This window comes from Lontra canadensis, unplaced genomic scaffold, assembly GCF_010015895.1.
Source record: "Lontra canadensis isolate GAN:19392208 unplaced genomic scaffold, GSC_riverotter_1.0 scaffold71, whole genome shotgun sequence".
NCBI classification, from domain to species: domain Eukaryota; kingdom Metazoa; phylum Chordata; class Mammalia; order Carnivora; family Mustelidae; genus Lontra; species Lontra canadensis.
This window is the reverse complement of record NW_022631065.1, coordinates 9,858,911-9,875,486: the sequence shown is the minus strand read 5'-3', so window position 1 is coordinate 9,875,486 and position 16,576 is coordinate 9,858,911. Positions and strand designations below refer to the sequence as shown.

At 37.6% G+C, this 16,576-nt stretch overlaps 1 protein-coding gene across 7 annotated transcripts in view; it reads right to left on the bottom strand.

Moving 5' to 3' along the window:
* Positions 1 to 14,426, bottom strand: part of GCFC2 (GC-rich sequence DNA-binding factor 2) — a 42,832-nt gene extending 28,406 nt beyond the window's left edge. For 6 of the 7 annotated variants that reach the window (XR_004385353.1, XR_004385352.1, XM_032880690.1 and 3 more), the window contains exons 1-5: positions 14,132 to 14,426; positions 10,594 to 10,719; positions 6,389 to 6,613; positions 5,129 to 5,226; positions 39 to 154 (exon numbers count right to left, since the gene is read on the bottom strand). Coding sequence is in view for 5 of the 7 variants with exons in the window: in XM_032880690.1 (XP_032736581.1) it covers positions 39 to 154; positions 5,129 to 5,226; positions 6,389 to 6,613; positions 10,594 to 10,719; positions 14,132 to 14,396 (830 nt within the window). In the remaining 2 variants the exon portion in view is untranslated. The remainder of the gene's footprint in view (positions 1 to 38; positions 155 to 5,128; positions 5,227 to 6,388; positions 6,614 to 10,593; positions 10,720 to 14,131) is intronic. The other variant, XM_032880695.1, reaches the window with a different exon arrangement.
* Positions 14,427 to 16,576: the final 2,150 nt, after the last annotated feature.

Sequence of the window (16,576 nt, the reverse complement as noted above, 5' to 3'; positions counted from 1 at the left end):
ACATCTAGGACAAATGTATTTTAAAATAAATTACTTACCTAGTATTTAACTGCTTTTTTATAATTTCTAAATTTACTGGTGGTAATGAAATCGAAGTATCAAACTTCTTTACTGTTTGAGGTTCACTGCTGTAGGAAAGATCTAGGTCTTGTCCCTAAAAATATGAAAATTTGTATCGTTTTAAAAGACTCATTAATCTTATAAACATTAGTAGCATGAAAACAGACTGGGTATTCCAGTGTCTCGCCAGCTCAAAATTCCATGCCTTTGACGGTTTTTATAGTTATAATGAAATGTTTTTACAATTCTGTTTTAAGATACAGAATTTTAGGGGCGCCTGGGTGGCTTAGTCGGTTAAGCATCCAACTCTTGATTTCGGCACAGGTCACAAGATTGAGCCCTCTGTCGGGCTCAGGGCAGTGTTTGCTTAAGATTCTCTCCCTCTGCACCACCCTATCACCCCTCCCTTCGCCCCGGTTCCCCACTTCCCGCTCACACTTTTTCAAATATAAAAAAAAGTAAAAAAAAAAAAAAATTAAAATGCCACTTTTGCATGCAAGAGGCAAATTACAAAATCTTATTTTTTACAAAAGCTTCTCATTTTTTTTTTTTTAAAGATTTTATTTATTTATTTGACAGAGATCACAAGCAAGCAGAGAAGCAGGTGGGGGTTGGGGGGAGGGGAGAAGCAGGCTCCCCGCTGAGCAGGGAGCCTAATGCGGGTTGATCCCAGGACCCTGGGATCATGACTTGAGCTGAAGGCAGAGGCTTTAACCCACTGAGCCACCCAGGTGCCCCGCTTCTCAGTGTTTTTAAAGGTAGTTTTGTTTATGATCTAATGTACTCCCAGAAAATTATGTTTTCCATGATAGAAGTATCCACTTAACTGCTCTAATCAAAGAAAAGTAAATGGAAGTCTTCTGGAGGATTTCCGGGTAAAGCTTTTAGTTCTGTTTAAGCTATTACTGTTATTTGGGTTTTTTATTATTAGTTGAGGACCATGTTCTAGTTAGTACATCTCATAACATTTCATATTACTGTCCTCTGGTTAATCATTACTTATCACCACCATACACAGAATGTTGAAAAGAGTTCTGAAGAATGTGTTTTAGACAAGGATATGCAAAGAAGTAGACCAGATAATTAGCCAAACCACTGACTTAACTATCCTTATGTTTTCCACAAGGCATCAACATTTTTCATGTTAATTTTTAACCAAACCTCCCATCCAGCTCCTACCACTCCTGCAAATCCTCAACCTAGTCAGACTATTTCACATCTTATGTCTTCACATCCTGATATATTGTCTCAAATCCCTTACATTAGAAGCATCTTTCAAAGACCCATCTAAATATGATCGACTTCTGCAGCAGCTCTTCCAAGTCTCCCTATTCACTCGTGAAACTGACCAATCACTGGCTCCTATGTGCCATCTCAGGACCCTGTACAGGTTCTGTCAGACAACCTGTAAGATTTCACCACAATTATTTTGTTTAGCTGTTTCTCCCCTATAAAGACTGTACATTCTAGTGTCTATCATTATTAAGCGGCGCAGCAGCTGATCGGCAACCCCAAAAAGATAAGTCCATGTCCTAATCTCCCAAACTTGTGAATTTTACCTTACATGGCAAAAGATGTGATTAAGGATTTGGAGAGAAGGAGCTTATCTGAGATTATCCAGATGAGTCCTAAATGCAATACACATATCCTGTAAGAGAGGGAGAGGGAGTTCTGGGGCGCAAAGAAGGAGGTGATGTGAAGATGGAGCAGACCGAGAGAGGTAAGCTACATGTCAACAGCTGCCACAAGCTAGAACAGTCAAGGAACAGATTATCCTCTAGAGATTTTCAAAGGAGGATAGCCCTACTAATACCTGGATTTCGGACTTCTGATCTCCCGAAATATGAGAAAATAAATTTCTGTTGTTTTAAGCCACAACACTTGTGGTTACCTGTTACACAGCAATGACAGGAAACTAACATAGTAGCATGTGGTAGATATTCAATAAAGGAACCAGTGAATATACCCACAGTTAATAATAAAAAATGCAAATCAAATAGCTTGAGATTCCATTTTTTAGGTTGGCAAGACTGTTATGAAACATTCTCATAATATCAGTGGCGTTACAGACTCATCTAAATTTTCTTTAGAAAGCAATAGGGAAAAATGTAGTAAATGCCATAAAAATGTTCATGTCCTTTATTCGTAATACTCTTGGCCATTATCCTAAGATAATACTATTATCCTATTATCCTAAGATAACACACATCTGAACAAAAGAAAGAAAAGGAAGGAAAAAAGGAAAAGCAAATATTTACCAATTCTTATTATTTCTTTTAAAGTTTTATTTAAGTAATCGCTACACCAAACATGTGGCTCAAACTCACAACCCTGAGATCAAGAGTTGGATGCCCCACTCACTGAGCCACCAGGTGACCCTTCTATTTCTTATTAATAATAGAAAAAAAGATTCAGACAGTTAATCTAAAATGTTTGCCAAAAGGAAGAATGGCTAAAAAATTATGATTCACTGACTCTAGTAAATATTATGCAATTTAAAAAATTAGTTACTATGATAACTATGTATAGAAATAGGGGAAAATATTTATAACATGTCAAGCAAAAAACCCAGAATTTGAAATTGTATGCAAACTGTAGTTCCCAAACTACATGCAAGGCATCCCTGTGAACTCAAAGGGGTGCTGTGAAATATTTTAAATATACATTTTAAATATAAATATTTTAAATATTTTAGGGGAATACATATTCATCATTTGTTGGACTACTAATTTTTCCTAGTTCACAGTAGTGCTAGAGTTCTCTGATAAAGTCTTATTAATGAAGGCAGGTTCTTGGTGGCTATAATGAAAAGGAAAGAGTGATTGAAAATCAATTTGGAAAGGAGGAGAGAATGACAATGAAAGTCTGATTCCAAGGCTTGAAATGTCATGCAGCCCAAGAGGTGTTGCCCATTAGTAAGTAATTATGATTATTTAAAAATGAAATTAACAGATTTTTTTCTTCACTTTATCTATGTTTTTTCCAAAAGCCTACTAAGTTATTAGGACACAAATGTTATTAAATTCTTTGACTGTAACTACTTCATAAATGGAATTGTTTGCTACTTCTTTGGGCCTGGGGCAACCAGGATAAAGTTACTGACAATGAGGGTTCCATCAGTGGGAAGTCTGGGACCTTCTAATATATACTATGACTGCAATTAAACAAATACTTAAAAAGGAATTATGCAAACTTGAGCAGTCGGAGTAAGAACTATGACAAGTTTTTTGTCAAAGCATTTTTTTCATGCTGTTTAGCTATACTGATTTTACTAAAAAGAGGAGGGGAGACTTACAGCTCTTATTTTTACATCATAAAAATAGCCCTCTAAACCATTTCTCTGGTCAGAGATTTCTAAATGTTGTTACAACCAAATGTTTACCTTTACTTAGCTTTTTAGTTTTAATAACATGGAGATTTTTAACAATACTTCCTTACCTAAAAGAGCAAACAATCTTTCAAAACATTCTCATTAAACAGATTAAAAAATAAAACCTTATATTTGAATATTAAATAATCTATAAGTGCTTTGATTTAAATTGTAATTTTGAGGGGCACCTGGGTGGCTCAGTGGGTTAAAGCCTCTGCCTTCAGCTCAGGTCATGATCCCAGGGTCCTGGGATCCAGCCCCGCATCGGGCTCTGCTCAGCGGGAAGCCTGCTTCCTCCATTCCTCTCTGCATGCCTCTCTGCCTACTTGTGATCTCTGTCTGTCAAATAAATAAATAAAATCTTAAAAAAAAAAAAGGTGATTTTGAGCCTAAAGCCACCTACTCGTGCAGGTAACATTATCCTCCCATTTTACTGATAAGAGAAGAGATTTAGAAAATGAAATAATTTGGGGTGCCCAGGTGCACAGTCATATGAATGCCTGGCTATTGGTTACATCTCAGGTAGTGATCTCAGGGTTGGGAGATCAAGCCCCATGCCAGGCTCCATGATCAGCATGGAGTCTGCTTGAGATTCTCTCCCTCTCCATTTCCAACTACCTGAGTCTCTGCTCAGGCATGTGTGTGCTCTAAAATAAGTAAATCTGGGGCGCCTGGATGGCTCAGTGGGTTAAAGCCTCTGCCTTCGGTTCAGGTCATGGTCCCAGGGTCCTGGGATCGAGCCCCGCATCGGGCTCTCTGCTCGGCGGGAAGCCTGCTTCCTCCTCTCTCTCTGCCTGCCTCTCTGCCTACTTGTGATCTCTGTCAAATAAATAAATAAAATCTTTAAAAAAAAATAAAAATAAAAATAAAATAAAATAAGTAAATCTTAAAAAAAAAAAAAAAAGATTAACTAATTTGCTCAAAGTTGCAAATATTTATTGAGCACTCATAATATTAGGTACAGAGGAATAAAACACTGAATAGTTAATAATTCTTGACCTCACGGAGCATATATTTTTAGTGGTACTGTAAGAACCCAATTCTAGGACTTTTGACCTCAAGAACAGTATTTTTAATTAGTTTTGTTTTAAATCTATTTATTTGTTTAAACTTTACATTTACGTACCTACCATGTCACAGTTACTATAAAATTAAAGATAAAATATGGTCTCCTCAAATGGCCTATAAAATGTGGAAGGTGTTTATGATCTATTAGGAAAAGAATATAAAACGTATAGTAAGTTGAAGAGCGGCCTCACAGAAAATACGTCTATGTCCCAACCCCCAGAACCTGTGAATATGGCCTTATTTGGAAAAAGGGTCTTTGTAAAGGTTTTAATTAAGTGAAATATTGCAAGATGAGAAATCTTGTATTATCCAGCTGGGCCCTAAGTGCATTGAGAAGTTTTCTTACAAAATGAGAGTAGAGGCACAGAGAAGACCATATAAAGGAGACAGAGAAAGGGGTTATGCAGTTGCAAAGCAAGGAACATCTGGGGTGACCAGATTTGGAAGGCAAGAAAATATTCTCCGCTAGGCTTTCAAAGGGAGCACAGCCCTACTAATACCTTGCTTTTGGACTTGTAGCTTCCACAACTAGGAGAGAATATATGTTTCTTGTTTTAAGCCATCAGATTTGTGATTAATTTGTTATAGCAGCCACAGAAAATGAACACAATTGGTGTAAAAAATTATTACCTCTGTGATTTTAACGGCTTTCCTCATTTGCTGCTGTTCCCAAATATCTTGATTTTCATCTTCTTGACTTTCTTCACTTGTTTCTTCATTTCTGGGTGCTAGGGAAAAAATTCAAAAAAATTCAAGTCCATATTTTTCCATTCTAATAGCATCAGGTAAACTTTTTGGGAGGCTTATAACGTGCTGGCTTAGTACCTTTATATGTGTTAACTTATTCTTCACAATAATTCTAGGAAGAAAGCACTATTATCACTCTTTTTTTTAATACTGAGGGAACTCCTATCAGGAGGTTAAATAACTTGTCTGAGGAATGTGCTGAAGCTGAGTCTTGAATCCTGGAATCAGTACTCATCACCAAACCATCCCACTGAAAGCACTACAGTTTCACATATGGGGAAAAAAAAAAAAAAAAAAACTTGGAAAAAAGAAACATTTACTATTCCTTGTCAGAGATTATAAATTCTACTTCAGAATCTGAATACTGAAAAATAATTTCTGGGTTATAAGGAAACCAAAAGTCTCATTCTGAAAAATCCCTATTTGAAATAACAAAAGTTTTGGTAAAACATACTGTTTATAAATGTGAAAAAAGTCCTTTGAGACCCAAGGATTATCAGTAGAGGAAATATTTTATTAGAGCAGGGGAGATTTTAATAAATGACAGTAAAATCCTTGTAGATGCTTCCATGTTAAAAAAATCTTTATAAAGGTAACAATGAAAGTTTTCAATATCAAAAATAAGACACTGTACAATTTTTTTAATCTGCCAAAAAAGATCAAGTGGAGGTCAGATAATAGTAAACGTTATTACACATTATTTGATAATAATATTTTAATAGACATGTCTTTCAGAGACTATTATGTCACTGACCAAACTGGTATTAAATAAAAACCAACTTCTAGAGTAAATGAAACAAGATGGGATTGGGAGGGAGACAAACCATAAGTGACTCTTAATCTCACAAACAAACTGAGGGTTGATGGGGGGAGGGGGGTTGGGTTATGGACATTGGGGAGGGTATGTGCTATGGTGAGTGCTGTGAAGTGTGTAAACCTGGCGATTCACAGACCTGTACTCCTGGGGATAAAAATATATTATAGGTTTATAAAAAATAAAATAAAATTAAAAAAAAAACACCCAACTTCTAACACTTTTAAAGTAAACACTACATTATGTTTTTATGGAGATTTTAACATAATATTATATTCAAGTGAAAAATCCCTTAATGTTAATATATTGTAAATAAATTAAGTATATACTTGTTTCTTCAGCCATTCTTTGTTTAAGGGTTTGAGACTTTGGAGCAAATGCTATTCTCTTCTCATGGTCATCAGGCTCACTCTCAGGATCGTCACCACTGTTTTTCTTCATCCCAGGGATGGCAGAGGTATGTTTTACATCCAAAGAAATATAGTCATTTTGGGCCCTGGCCAATTCACGTTTTCTGCGGGCTGCCTGAATAAAAGTTGCATCAGGGATATTTACTGAAAGGAACAAAGAGGAAGACAATGAAAAACAAATAGTAACAGAAATACATATTTCTCATATTTAAATAGAAAAAAAGGCAGTATCTAATTTTTTTCATATTCTGATACGAATGTAACTGCACAGCTCAAAACCTACATCAATAATGAAAGAAAATTATTTTATAGAGATTAAAATAGAAAATTAGAAAATGAATCTAATCTAGAATTATCAGAAAATGTACTCATATCACTTCAATTTATCTCTTAGCTCCCTTATGCATCAGATGTTGCTGGCTTTTTGTTGAGGACTATTTCTATTTCTAGAAGCTCTGAGAGTGTGAGGGTTGGGATGTGGAGAGAGTTGCGGATGGCTTAGTCAGTGAGAACTATAGAGGTTAGGATGAAGGGGGACAGGCCAGTCTGACTCAAGAAGAGGGAGAGAATGACCCTCCCCTTAGGGCATCCAGGTATAGAGAGAGTGAGAAAGTGACTAAAACCAGCATACAGCTAAATCAGTCTCCAAGGTCCTATGGTGATTTCCATATGAATAAATATAAGAAGTTAAAAAGTGTAAAGAAAATAATCAGGTTCATTTACCAGGTGAAAACTATTTAAGTGACATCTTTTAATACATCCTTGTTTTAGTTTTTCTTTATAGTGTATAAACCATATTAATGTGTACTCTTCTAATTCAAAACAATTTTCTTATACATGATCTAAGCTGAAATTTATCTTTACTTTCTGGAAAAAAATAGTTTCTTAAGCAAAATACTTGGTAAACAAAATGGTAAAGAAATTTTCACTATTTCAAGCACTTCAAAATGATAATTAGGGATGTTAAGCTACCAAGGCCCAAGTAAAATGTTCTAAACTTTACCATAAACTGTTCCAAATTCTTTGAGAAATAAAAAGATGTCTTATGCCTAGAGATGTTGACATTGGTGCTAAGGCAAACAAGCCCTTGAATTATGAAACAGTAACAGGTGATCACTAAAAACCAACGTTATGTTCATTAAGAACAAGGAATATCAGGCGTGTCTAGGTGGCTCGACAGGCTAAACGTCCAACTCTTGGTTTTGGCTCAGGTCGTAATCTCAAGGTTGTGAGATCAAGCCTGACTGGGTTCTGTGCTCAGCGCAGAGTCTGCTTAAGGTTCTCTAATTTTCCCTCTCCCTGTCCCCTCTCGTGTGCGTTGTTTCTCGAATAAATAAAACCTTAAAAAAAAAAAAAAGAACAAGGAATATCAAAACAAGTGACTTAGTTTTTATGGACCTAATACAAATTTATAGATTAGTACAGGGAAATGATGCAGGTGAGATGTTTCTTCATCCTTCCAAAGAATTTAACAGTTGCATGTTTTCCTTGTGGATAACGTTAAAATGTGTGGGGAAAATCACATAGCGCACTGGATTCTTAACTAGTTGAATTATTTCTCCAAAAAAATATGCTGATTATGAAGCCCGAAGCACGGGCTCTGTGGTTTGTCTTGCCTGGTTTAATGATCTTAATGTGACGTGAACAAAGCTAAAAAGACATGTCTTTAAAGCTGGGAGGGACAGCTAAATATAACCTAAAGCAGAATTAAGACTCAAAACCTTCACAACAGGTTCCACTAGCATTTCTTGACGCTTCTTGCACATCAGAGTCACCTGGAAAGCTTGGTAATCTACTGGTACCAAAGCTCCCCATCCCAGAGAGTCGGACGGTTGATCTGAGGTGGAGCTGAGCAGCACTATGTTTTTATAGCCTTCTAGGAACTTTTAACGTAAAATCAGGAGGAAGATTCACAGAGGTTCAAATACTCAACTATATGAATACAAAAGCAGAAATTCTGGAAGTGTAAGGGATTCATCTGCAAATGACTTGATGGGGTTTAATAAATCACAGGCAATGGACTCACTAGTAAAATACCAGTGCTACAAAAAGCTAATTCTCTCTCAAGCTACAATAAAAAAAAGTTCAAGAGAAGAGTTATTATTCTGTCCTATCTATATCCAACATTACCTTGTAGCAGATGCTGGCCAAACACGGAATGAATGAATTAAGTTAGCATACTGCTTTATAATAAAAACATGCAGATTTCTTAGTTAAATAATTTTCATATACATCATCTCATCTAAACAGTACAGGTTACTATCATGCCCCACGTGTAACATGCACTATCTACAACATCTCAAGGCAGATATTCCACTACTGGATCATTCTAATAGTTGCACTGTTTGAACAAAAAATAAATGCACTCCTTGATCCACAAACCAATCCCCAAACCTCTCACATTCCTTCATCTTTTCTTCTCCAGAAGAAAGAAAAACAGGACAAATTTTCAACTTTCACTGCTTCTGAAATGAGCTCTGGGAAGAGACAATTCTTCACCGTGCTGAACTGTCCTGTACTCTGAGAAATTTATCATCTCTTATCTCCAGGCACTACATGCCAGCAACACCTCAGTCACAACAATAATTAAAAATAATTAAAATAATTAAAAATAATTAAAAACTATCCCACACATTGCCAAACACTGTCTTCTCTCCTTGGGTATGTAAAGCTGCCAACACTTTACAACTACTGGCTTATACTGTCTAATTCATCTTCTAAAGCAGCACTGTACAATACAGTGACCACTAGCCATATGTGACCATTTAAATTTAGCCAAATTCAAAATCCAGTTCCTTAGCTGCACTAGCCACATTTCAAGAGCTCTTGTTTATATGAAAATATAAAATTTTTATATCACTGCAGAAAGTTCTATTGGACAGCACCATATCTAGAGTCTAGACAAGGCATCATGTATCTACCAGGCTTCGATTCTTAATTTTGTATTCATCACTAAGGACTTCTGTACCTTGTGAACTTGTATAAGAAAAAAATTATAAGAGCTACTAGTTCTTCTTATTTAATAAGTTAATAAAGCACTTTCACTATTTTATGAGTCTATTTTTTTTTTTTTAAGATTTTATTTGAGAGAGAGATATTATGGGAAGTGGGGAAGGTTGGAGGGAGCAGCAGACTCTCTGCTGAGCAGGGAGCCTGATGTGGGACTTGATCCCAGAATCCCTGGATCATGACCTGAGCTGCAGGCAGACTACTGAGCCACCCAGGTGGCCTATTACAAGTCTCTAAAAATGTATTTTAAACAATTATATTTCAAGTTAATTTGTTTCTTTTAGAATGCTACATATTTTTCTCAAGAAGCGTCTCAGACTTCAAGAGACTGACAAAAGTCCAAAGCACAAAACAAGTTACAAAACCTTTAGCTTAAATAATTGCCCAGAGAAAAACTTTCAGCTTTGTGGGCCATTAAGTATCTGTAACAACTTTTAAACTCTGTCACTGTAATGCAAAAGCAGCCATAGACAATACATAATTGAATGAGAGTGGCTGTGTTTTAATAAGGATTTACTTGCAAAAGCATGTGATGGTTCACATTTGGCTCACAAGTGGTAATCTGCCAACCCCTGAACTGGACTGATCTTTCTAAAAATGGTCATGTCATTTGTTTGCAAGAAATTTTCAGTAGTTCTCCCAAACTCCATATTATCTGACTCCAATTTGTCTGTTTTTGTTGTTCCTCCTTCTTAAACTCCAACTAAATATTTGATCCCAACAAGTATTTTTAGTTCTCTGCATATGCTATGTTAACTTCCCTAGAGTTTAACATTTGCTATATCCTATACCCAAAACATCCTCAGTAACAAATTCTTACCATTCTTCAAATACTGGCATGAATCGCCCAGTACAGTACAGCACAGTGGTCAAGAACAGGTTCTGGAGCAGACTACCTGAGTCTGAATCCTAACTCTGGGTCTTAAAAAGTGTCTGACCTTGCACATGTCATATAATGGAAAAAATGCAGTCAATTTTGACACTTTGACAATCATTGGTAATGATTTACTTGCTCCATACTTCACTATAGCTGTGTTACCAATAATTAAGAATCACTGGCATAGAAAATACCGATATAAGAAATAAAGCTAATCACAATTACAAAATTTACCAACCTACTGATGAAAATTCTTCTTCCAGAGAGCTAGAGCTGTTGGATGATGAACTCTGATCATCCTTATTTTCTAAGGAATGAGCTGTTTCATCCTCTTCATCTGTTGAAAGATCAACTATTCTGGATTCTAATAGACATTTTTTGAATAAAACAAGAAAGAGTTAAGACAGTGGAATTAGTAACTGAAATTCTACACAACACATAGCATTATACATGTATAGTGTTTTAATTTCTCTCCATGTATTTTAAGTATCTTTCTCCATTTCCCTTCTTTCTGAAACCTGTGGATGATCTAATAAATGCACAGATTGACCCTATTTATATAATCTACTTACCTAATATTCTCTTAAAAGATGCAACGAGAAAAGGGAAGGGAATAGCAGAGAAAAAGGCATCAAAAAGTGAAGGAAAATTTAAAACAAGAAAAATCGTGGTAGTGAATAAATTCAAAAAGAAAAAAAAACTGATGTACACTTAATAACTCTAGGCACACTTTAATCTGTTTAACAAGGTCTATTCCACACAATTACAGAATTTCACAATTCTATAAAGTAAATGCTATTGTTGATGAGGACATTAGGGATTAGAGAGGCTAAATAACATGCCCAGGGTCACAAAGTTATCAAGTGGAGAAGCAGGGCTTTCAATTTAATTTTATTCAACTCTGAAATTTATGTTATATTTCAATGGCTAGTGGCAATAGTACTGTAATGAGCACTGTGGTCTCCATTAAATCACGGATCTCTTTGTTTCCACTACTTGATTTGGGAAGGACGGTCTGTCCATACTCTATTAAGCAAAGATAACATTAGGTTATAACACCCATAAGGGTATTGTGAGAATTGAACAAACAAAATGTGAAAGAATTAATGGTATTACTGACAAGAAAGGACTGGTTAGTTTTTAATTATTTTGTATTTTTTAAGAACAACTTTAAAACTTAAGTTTACATAAATAGTACTTTTTATCTTAAAAATGTACCTTAATTAACATACCTATATAGAATTAAAAAAATCTGGAGTAAGATCAAAACTTAGAATACAAAGTAATATAACTACAGATTACATCTTTCTTTGCTACTATTTATGACAACTCCTACCTGTTCTCAAAGTGAATTAACATCAGAGCAGTGGTTCTCAAAATCATGGTCCACCAAGCCCTGGAAATCCCTAGACCCTTTCAGAGGGTGTGTTAGTTCAAAACTACTTTCATCACATATTATCATGTTATTTGCCCTTTTTACTCTGTTGCTATTTACATAATGTAGCAAAAGCAGTGGCAGGTAAAACTTGCTTATTAGTATGAATCGAGGCCATGACAGCAAGCTGTACTGGCAGCCACTGTATTCCTCACCATGCAATGCCAGGAAAAACAAAACAAAACAAAAACAAAAAACAGTTGTATTTACCATCCTCAATGAAGCAATACAAAGTTATTAACTTTATTAAATTTTGACCTTGGAGTACATATCTTTTAAATATTCTGTGGGACAAAATGGAAGTGTGTATACAGCACTTCTGGGGCACACTGAAGCACAACGGTTACCTCACTGAAAAGCATTTGTACGATCAGCTGCAAGTTGAACTAGCCACTGCCTTCAAGGAGCAACACTGTTTTACTAAGAAAGCGACTGACAAACTCCAGTTATTCCTACATGTATAAGTAACAAATTTCCTAAAAAATGAGCAAAGGCATGCCTATCACTTCAAGAATTAGAGATTTCAAGTGAAAACTAGAGTTTTGAAAAAGTTACATCCTGTACTGTGAAGTTAGTATCTTTCCATCACTAAACCACTGATCATTATCAGAAGTAACACAGTAACATTAACAAAATTTTGTTGGGATATTATGTAACAAAATGTACCAACATTTGCAAACTCAGTGAACCAATACTTTCCAATAGTCAATGCATGATGTTACCAATCATGCATGAATAAAAGATTCCACTGAAAGTGTAAAACAGACCAATGGATTTTAATGTAATGGAGTATAAAAAAACTGACAGATATGGTTTCAGCTGCCATTGCAAACTACCTTTAAGAAGCAAGCTACTATTTGTTGATCCTTTTTTGTCATATCAAAGCAGAACACCCTCAATGATCTAAAAAGGCTATTAGGTATTCCCATTACACCATATACCCGGGTTTTTTTTCATATTTCAAATGAAACAATGCATCACAAAAGACTGAATGTGGAAGCAGCTTTGAAAAGTCGGCTGTCTTCCATGAAATCAGACATTAAAGATTTGCAAATTGAAAACAATGTCACTCTATTTTCTGGAAAAGTTGTTTTGTTTTGTTTTCTTCCTACAAAATGTTATTTATCCTTACATGTAATGGTTTAATTTCGGAAAAAAATGAATAAAAATTTATCTTAATTTCTAACATGGTAAATATCGATAAATATAATACACAGAAACAAAAGCTGTTTGGGATACCTTTATAAAGGGGATACTAAGACCAAAAAATTTTGAGAACCACTGTTTTAGAATGTAAGCAAAAAGGAACTCCTGGGGGCACCTGGGTGGCTCAGTCGTTAAGCAGCTGCCTTAGGCTCAGGTCATGATCTCAGGGTCCTGGGAGAGTCCCCATGGGGCTCCCTGCTGGTGTGGGGGCTCCTTCTCCCTCTGCCTTCCTTCTCCCCAACTTGTGCTAATAAAATCTTAAAAAAAAAAAAAAAAAAAGGCTGGGGTGGGGGCAACTCCTGGACTCTGTTCTCCCTATTAAAGTTTGAACAGGTGACTTTCAGAGTAGGAAAATGCAAAAAGCTTTAGAAAAACAGAAGGTCATAATTAAGAAATCACCAAAATCACTTGTACTAAAAATAGTGGAAGATAATTTTTTTAACCTCAATACTACACCGAAAACTGCATTTTTCTTAAGCTCCAATTCAAACTAAAACACATTTTATGTAAACAACTTTATGCTGCTTAAATTCTGTATTTAAAAACGAAGGGGTACTTCAATACTATTACATTGTACTTAACGCCATTATTGGTACAGTCTACAGGGTCGTCAACCCATTATGCTACTTTGGGACATACAGCGTTATTCTAATCTCCGTTCTTGCAAATAACTGATGAAAAACAAAACAAATGAAAACGTCCTAAGTGTCTGTCACCTAGATTCGTCTAATGTACTGTTCTGATTGTTTGGGGATGTTTCCAAAAGTACATAAAACTTTCCCCTACCTGAAAGTATTAGGGATTTTTTTTAAACCTCTAGGACAACTTCGGTTCTTCACAACAGCAAGTACTGCACTAAAGCTACAACTGGTCAGAGTTCTCCTGATGATGCAAACACAGACGAGCCACACATCGTACAGGATTCTTTCTGGTCTCCCATTCGAACCCGCCCCCACCCTGCCCCGAACATGGGCTTGCGAGCAGCGGGCGAGTGCTCCAAGGCGGGCTGTCTTGCTCATGGTGGCCGCGACTGCTCGCGGTCCGCAGCGGGACACAGGAACCTCCGGAGAACCCCGGGGGCCTCTCCCCGCCCTCCTACCTCGCGTCACCTCCGGCTCCCCACGCCCTGCCTCACCTGGGACGCTCAAGCCGCCTTCAGTGCGCGTAGCCCCTCCCGCCGCGCGTCGGGAACTTGCCCACACCCGGCCCCGACCCCGGCCCCGAACACGCCGGGCCGTCGCCTCTACGCGTCCCCCTCCAGAGGGCGGCCCTTCCTCCGTAAGGCCCGGGGCCGTCTGCTCTTCTAGGGCCCCGGGTTCAGAAGACTGCTCTTCCGCGCCGTCGCTGTCACTAGAGTGGGCCCGGCGCTGCCGGAAGGTCCTCTTCGGCCTATGAGCCATGGCCGAGGTCCGGGTGCTACGGGCACACTCTCTCCCAGCGCACGCCGGCTCGGTCTATGGCGTCCACGCCGGCGCGCGCTCCCGCTTGTACCGTCAGGCGGCGGTTTGCTTTCCGCGCGCCGTCCGTGCCCGCTTCGCCCTGCGCATGCGTGTTGTCTCCTTTCCGATCTGGTCTATGGAGCTGGGTTAAAGGAGCGGGGCCTGGAGATGGAAAGCGTTCTCTTTCCGAGGCCAGGTGGTGCTGGTGGCGGCGATTCATTGTGGAAAGAGTCCGGCAGGCTGCTGGAGCTGAGTGCCGCGGAGAGAGCAAAATTTTCTCCAGCCAAGAATTAAAACAAACAAAAAATCAGAAGAGGGTGTGTGTTTGGAGAGATTGCTTCTGAAAGCTAAACAGTAAAATCTACACATAAATGACAGATGCACAAGTAAGCAAAAATCAAATGATTGCTCTCAGGCAAGTTTTCAACAGAGACTGGTTAAACACCTTGACCCAGGGGCACCTGGGTGGCTCAGCCGTTAAGCAGCTGCCTTTGGCTCAGGTCATAATCCCAGTATCCTGGGATCAAGCTCCGCATCGGGCTCCCTGTAGGTGGGAAGCCTGCTTCTCCCTCTCCCACTCCCCCTGCTTGTGTTCCCTCTCTGTTGCATCTCTCTCTGTCAAATAAATAAATAAAATCTTAAAAAAGAAAATAAAAACATTTATTAAAAAAATTCTTTGGCCCAGAAGGAAAAAATGTGTATCCGAGAAAAGGGGGGTTTGTTTAGAAAGTCGAGCGGTGGTAAAGGACTGCAAAAACCTTGGGAAACTTGGACTGGATCCGTTAAGCACTGTTGAGAGAGAGGAAGCCTTCACCATGGACTCAGTTCTTGGTCTTCTTGGTAAAGCCCATTCTTACTTGGATGCCTCTGACCATATCCATCTGAAGCAAATAACCATTCAGTTCATTCAAATTCTCTTGCTGAGTTTGGCCCCATGCCCCACAAAGTTTCAGTTCGTGCTTTAAAGTTCAGGGAGACTTTCCAAGAGGTTCATAGAAAGGATTATTTTAAGAGATCAGTTTCCAGATGCTCACCTCCGTCTGTATGTAGCTGCCTGAGAACCCCTTCATTCATGCAGCGCTCTGCCAATGTAGTTTTCTCTCCCCTTCTTACAAAGAAGAGACATAATTCTCTGTTCTTCCTGAATGTACTACAGTACATACACCCATGTGTAAAAACTCCTGCACCATCTAAAATTTTATTGTCAGGATGAGAATAAATACCTCTAAACTCAACAGTTCTGCTGGAAATCAGACAGTTTTCAATGTCTTGCTTTCCGTAAAAATGGGAGGACCAACTCCAGCTTTCAGTTGGCCACTCAAAATAATTTTTGAGTATGAATCACTGATTTTTGCATAGAGTTCGGAGTTTTAAGAATTGAACTAAGAATAGGGGTAAATATATCCCTTCTTATGTGGAAAGTTTCCTCAGTGTCTATATAATATAAAAGTATAATAATGCAATTAACAATGACACTATACTATTTTAGCAACAAGTAATAGTGGTCTGTGGGTGCATGAACTAATGTGTGTGGGAAGACTGTCATAATGAGATGCATTCCCAACAAAAATGTTTTTTTGTCAGAAAAGTTGAGATTTATTTTGTTGTATTTATGTTGTGTTGATCAAGTGTGTTGAAGCCCACCCCCCCAAATGCTACTAGGAGGACACGAAGTCAAAGTTCATTTAGTTTGTCTCAACAAAGGAACACACAGACCAAAAAAAACTATGGTGTTTCTTAGTAAGAGAGAGTTGAGTGGAGATTATTACAGGATTTGGGTTTGTGCTAGATTTTTTTTTCTTTTCAAGTTAACATATAGTATGTTAACATATAGTACGATTACTATATCATAGTTAACATATAGTTAACTATATGTTAACTTATGGTATAGTTAACATATAGTATGTTAACATATAGTTAGCATATAGTTAACAAACAGTATGACATTAGTTTCAGGTGTAGAATTTAGTGATTCAATAATTTTATAAGATAGTCGATCTCGCCACAAGTGCCCTCCTTAATCCCCATCACCTATTTTACCCACCTGCCTATACACTTCCCCTCTGGTAACCATCAATTTGTTCTCTATAGTTAAGAGTCTGTTTCTTGGGTGCCTGGGTGGCTCAGTTGGTTAAGAGTCT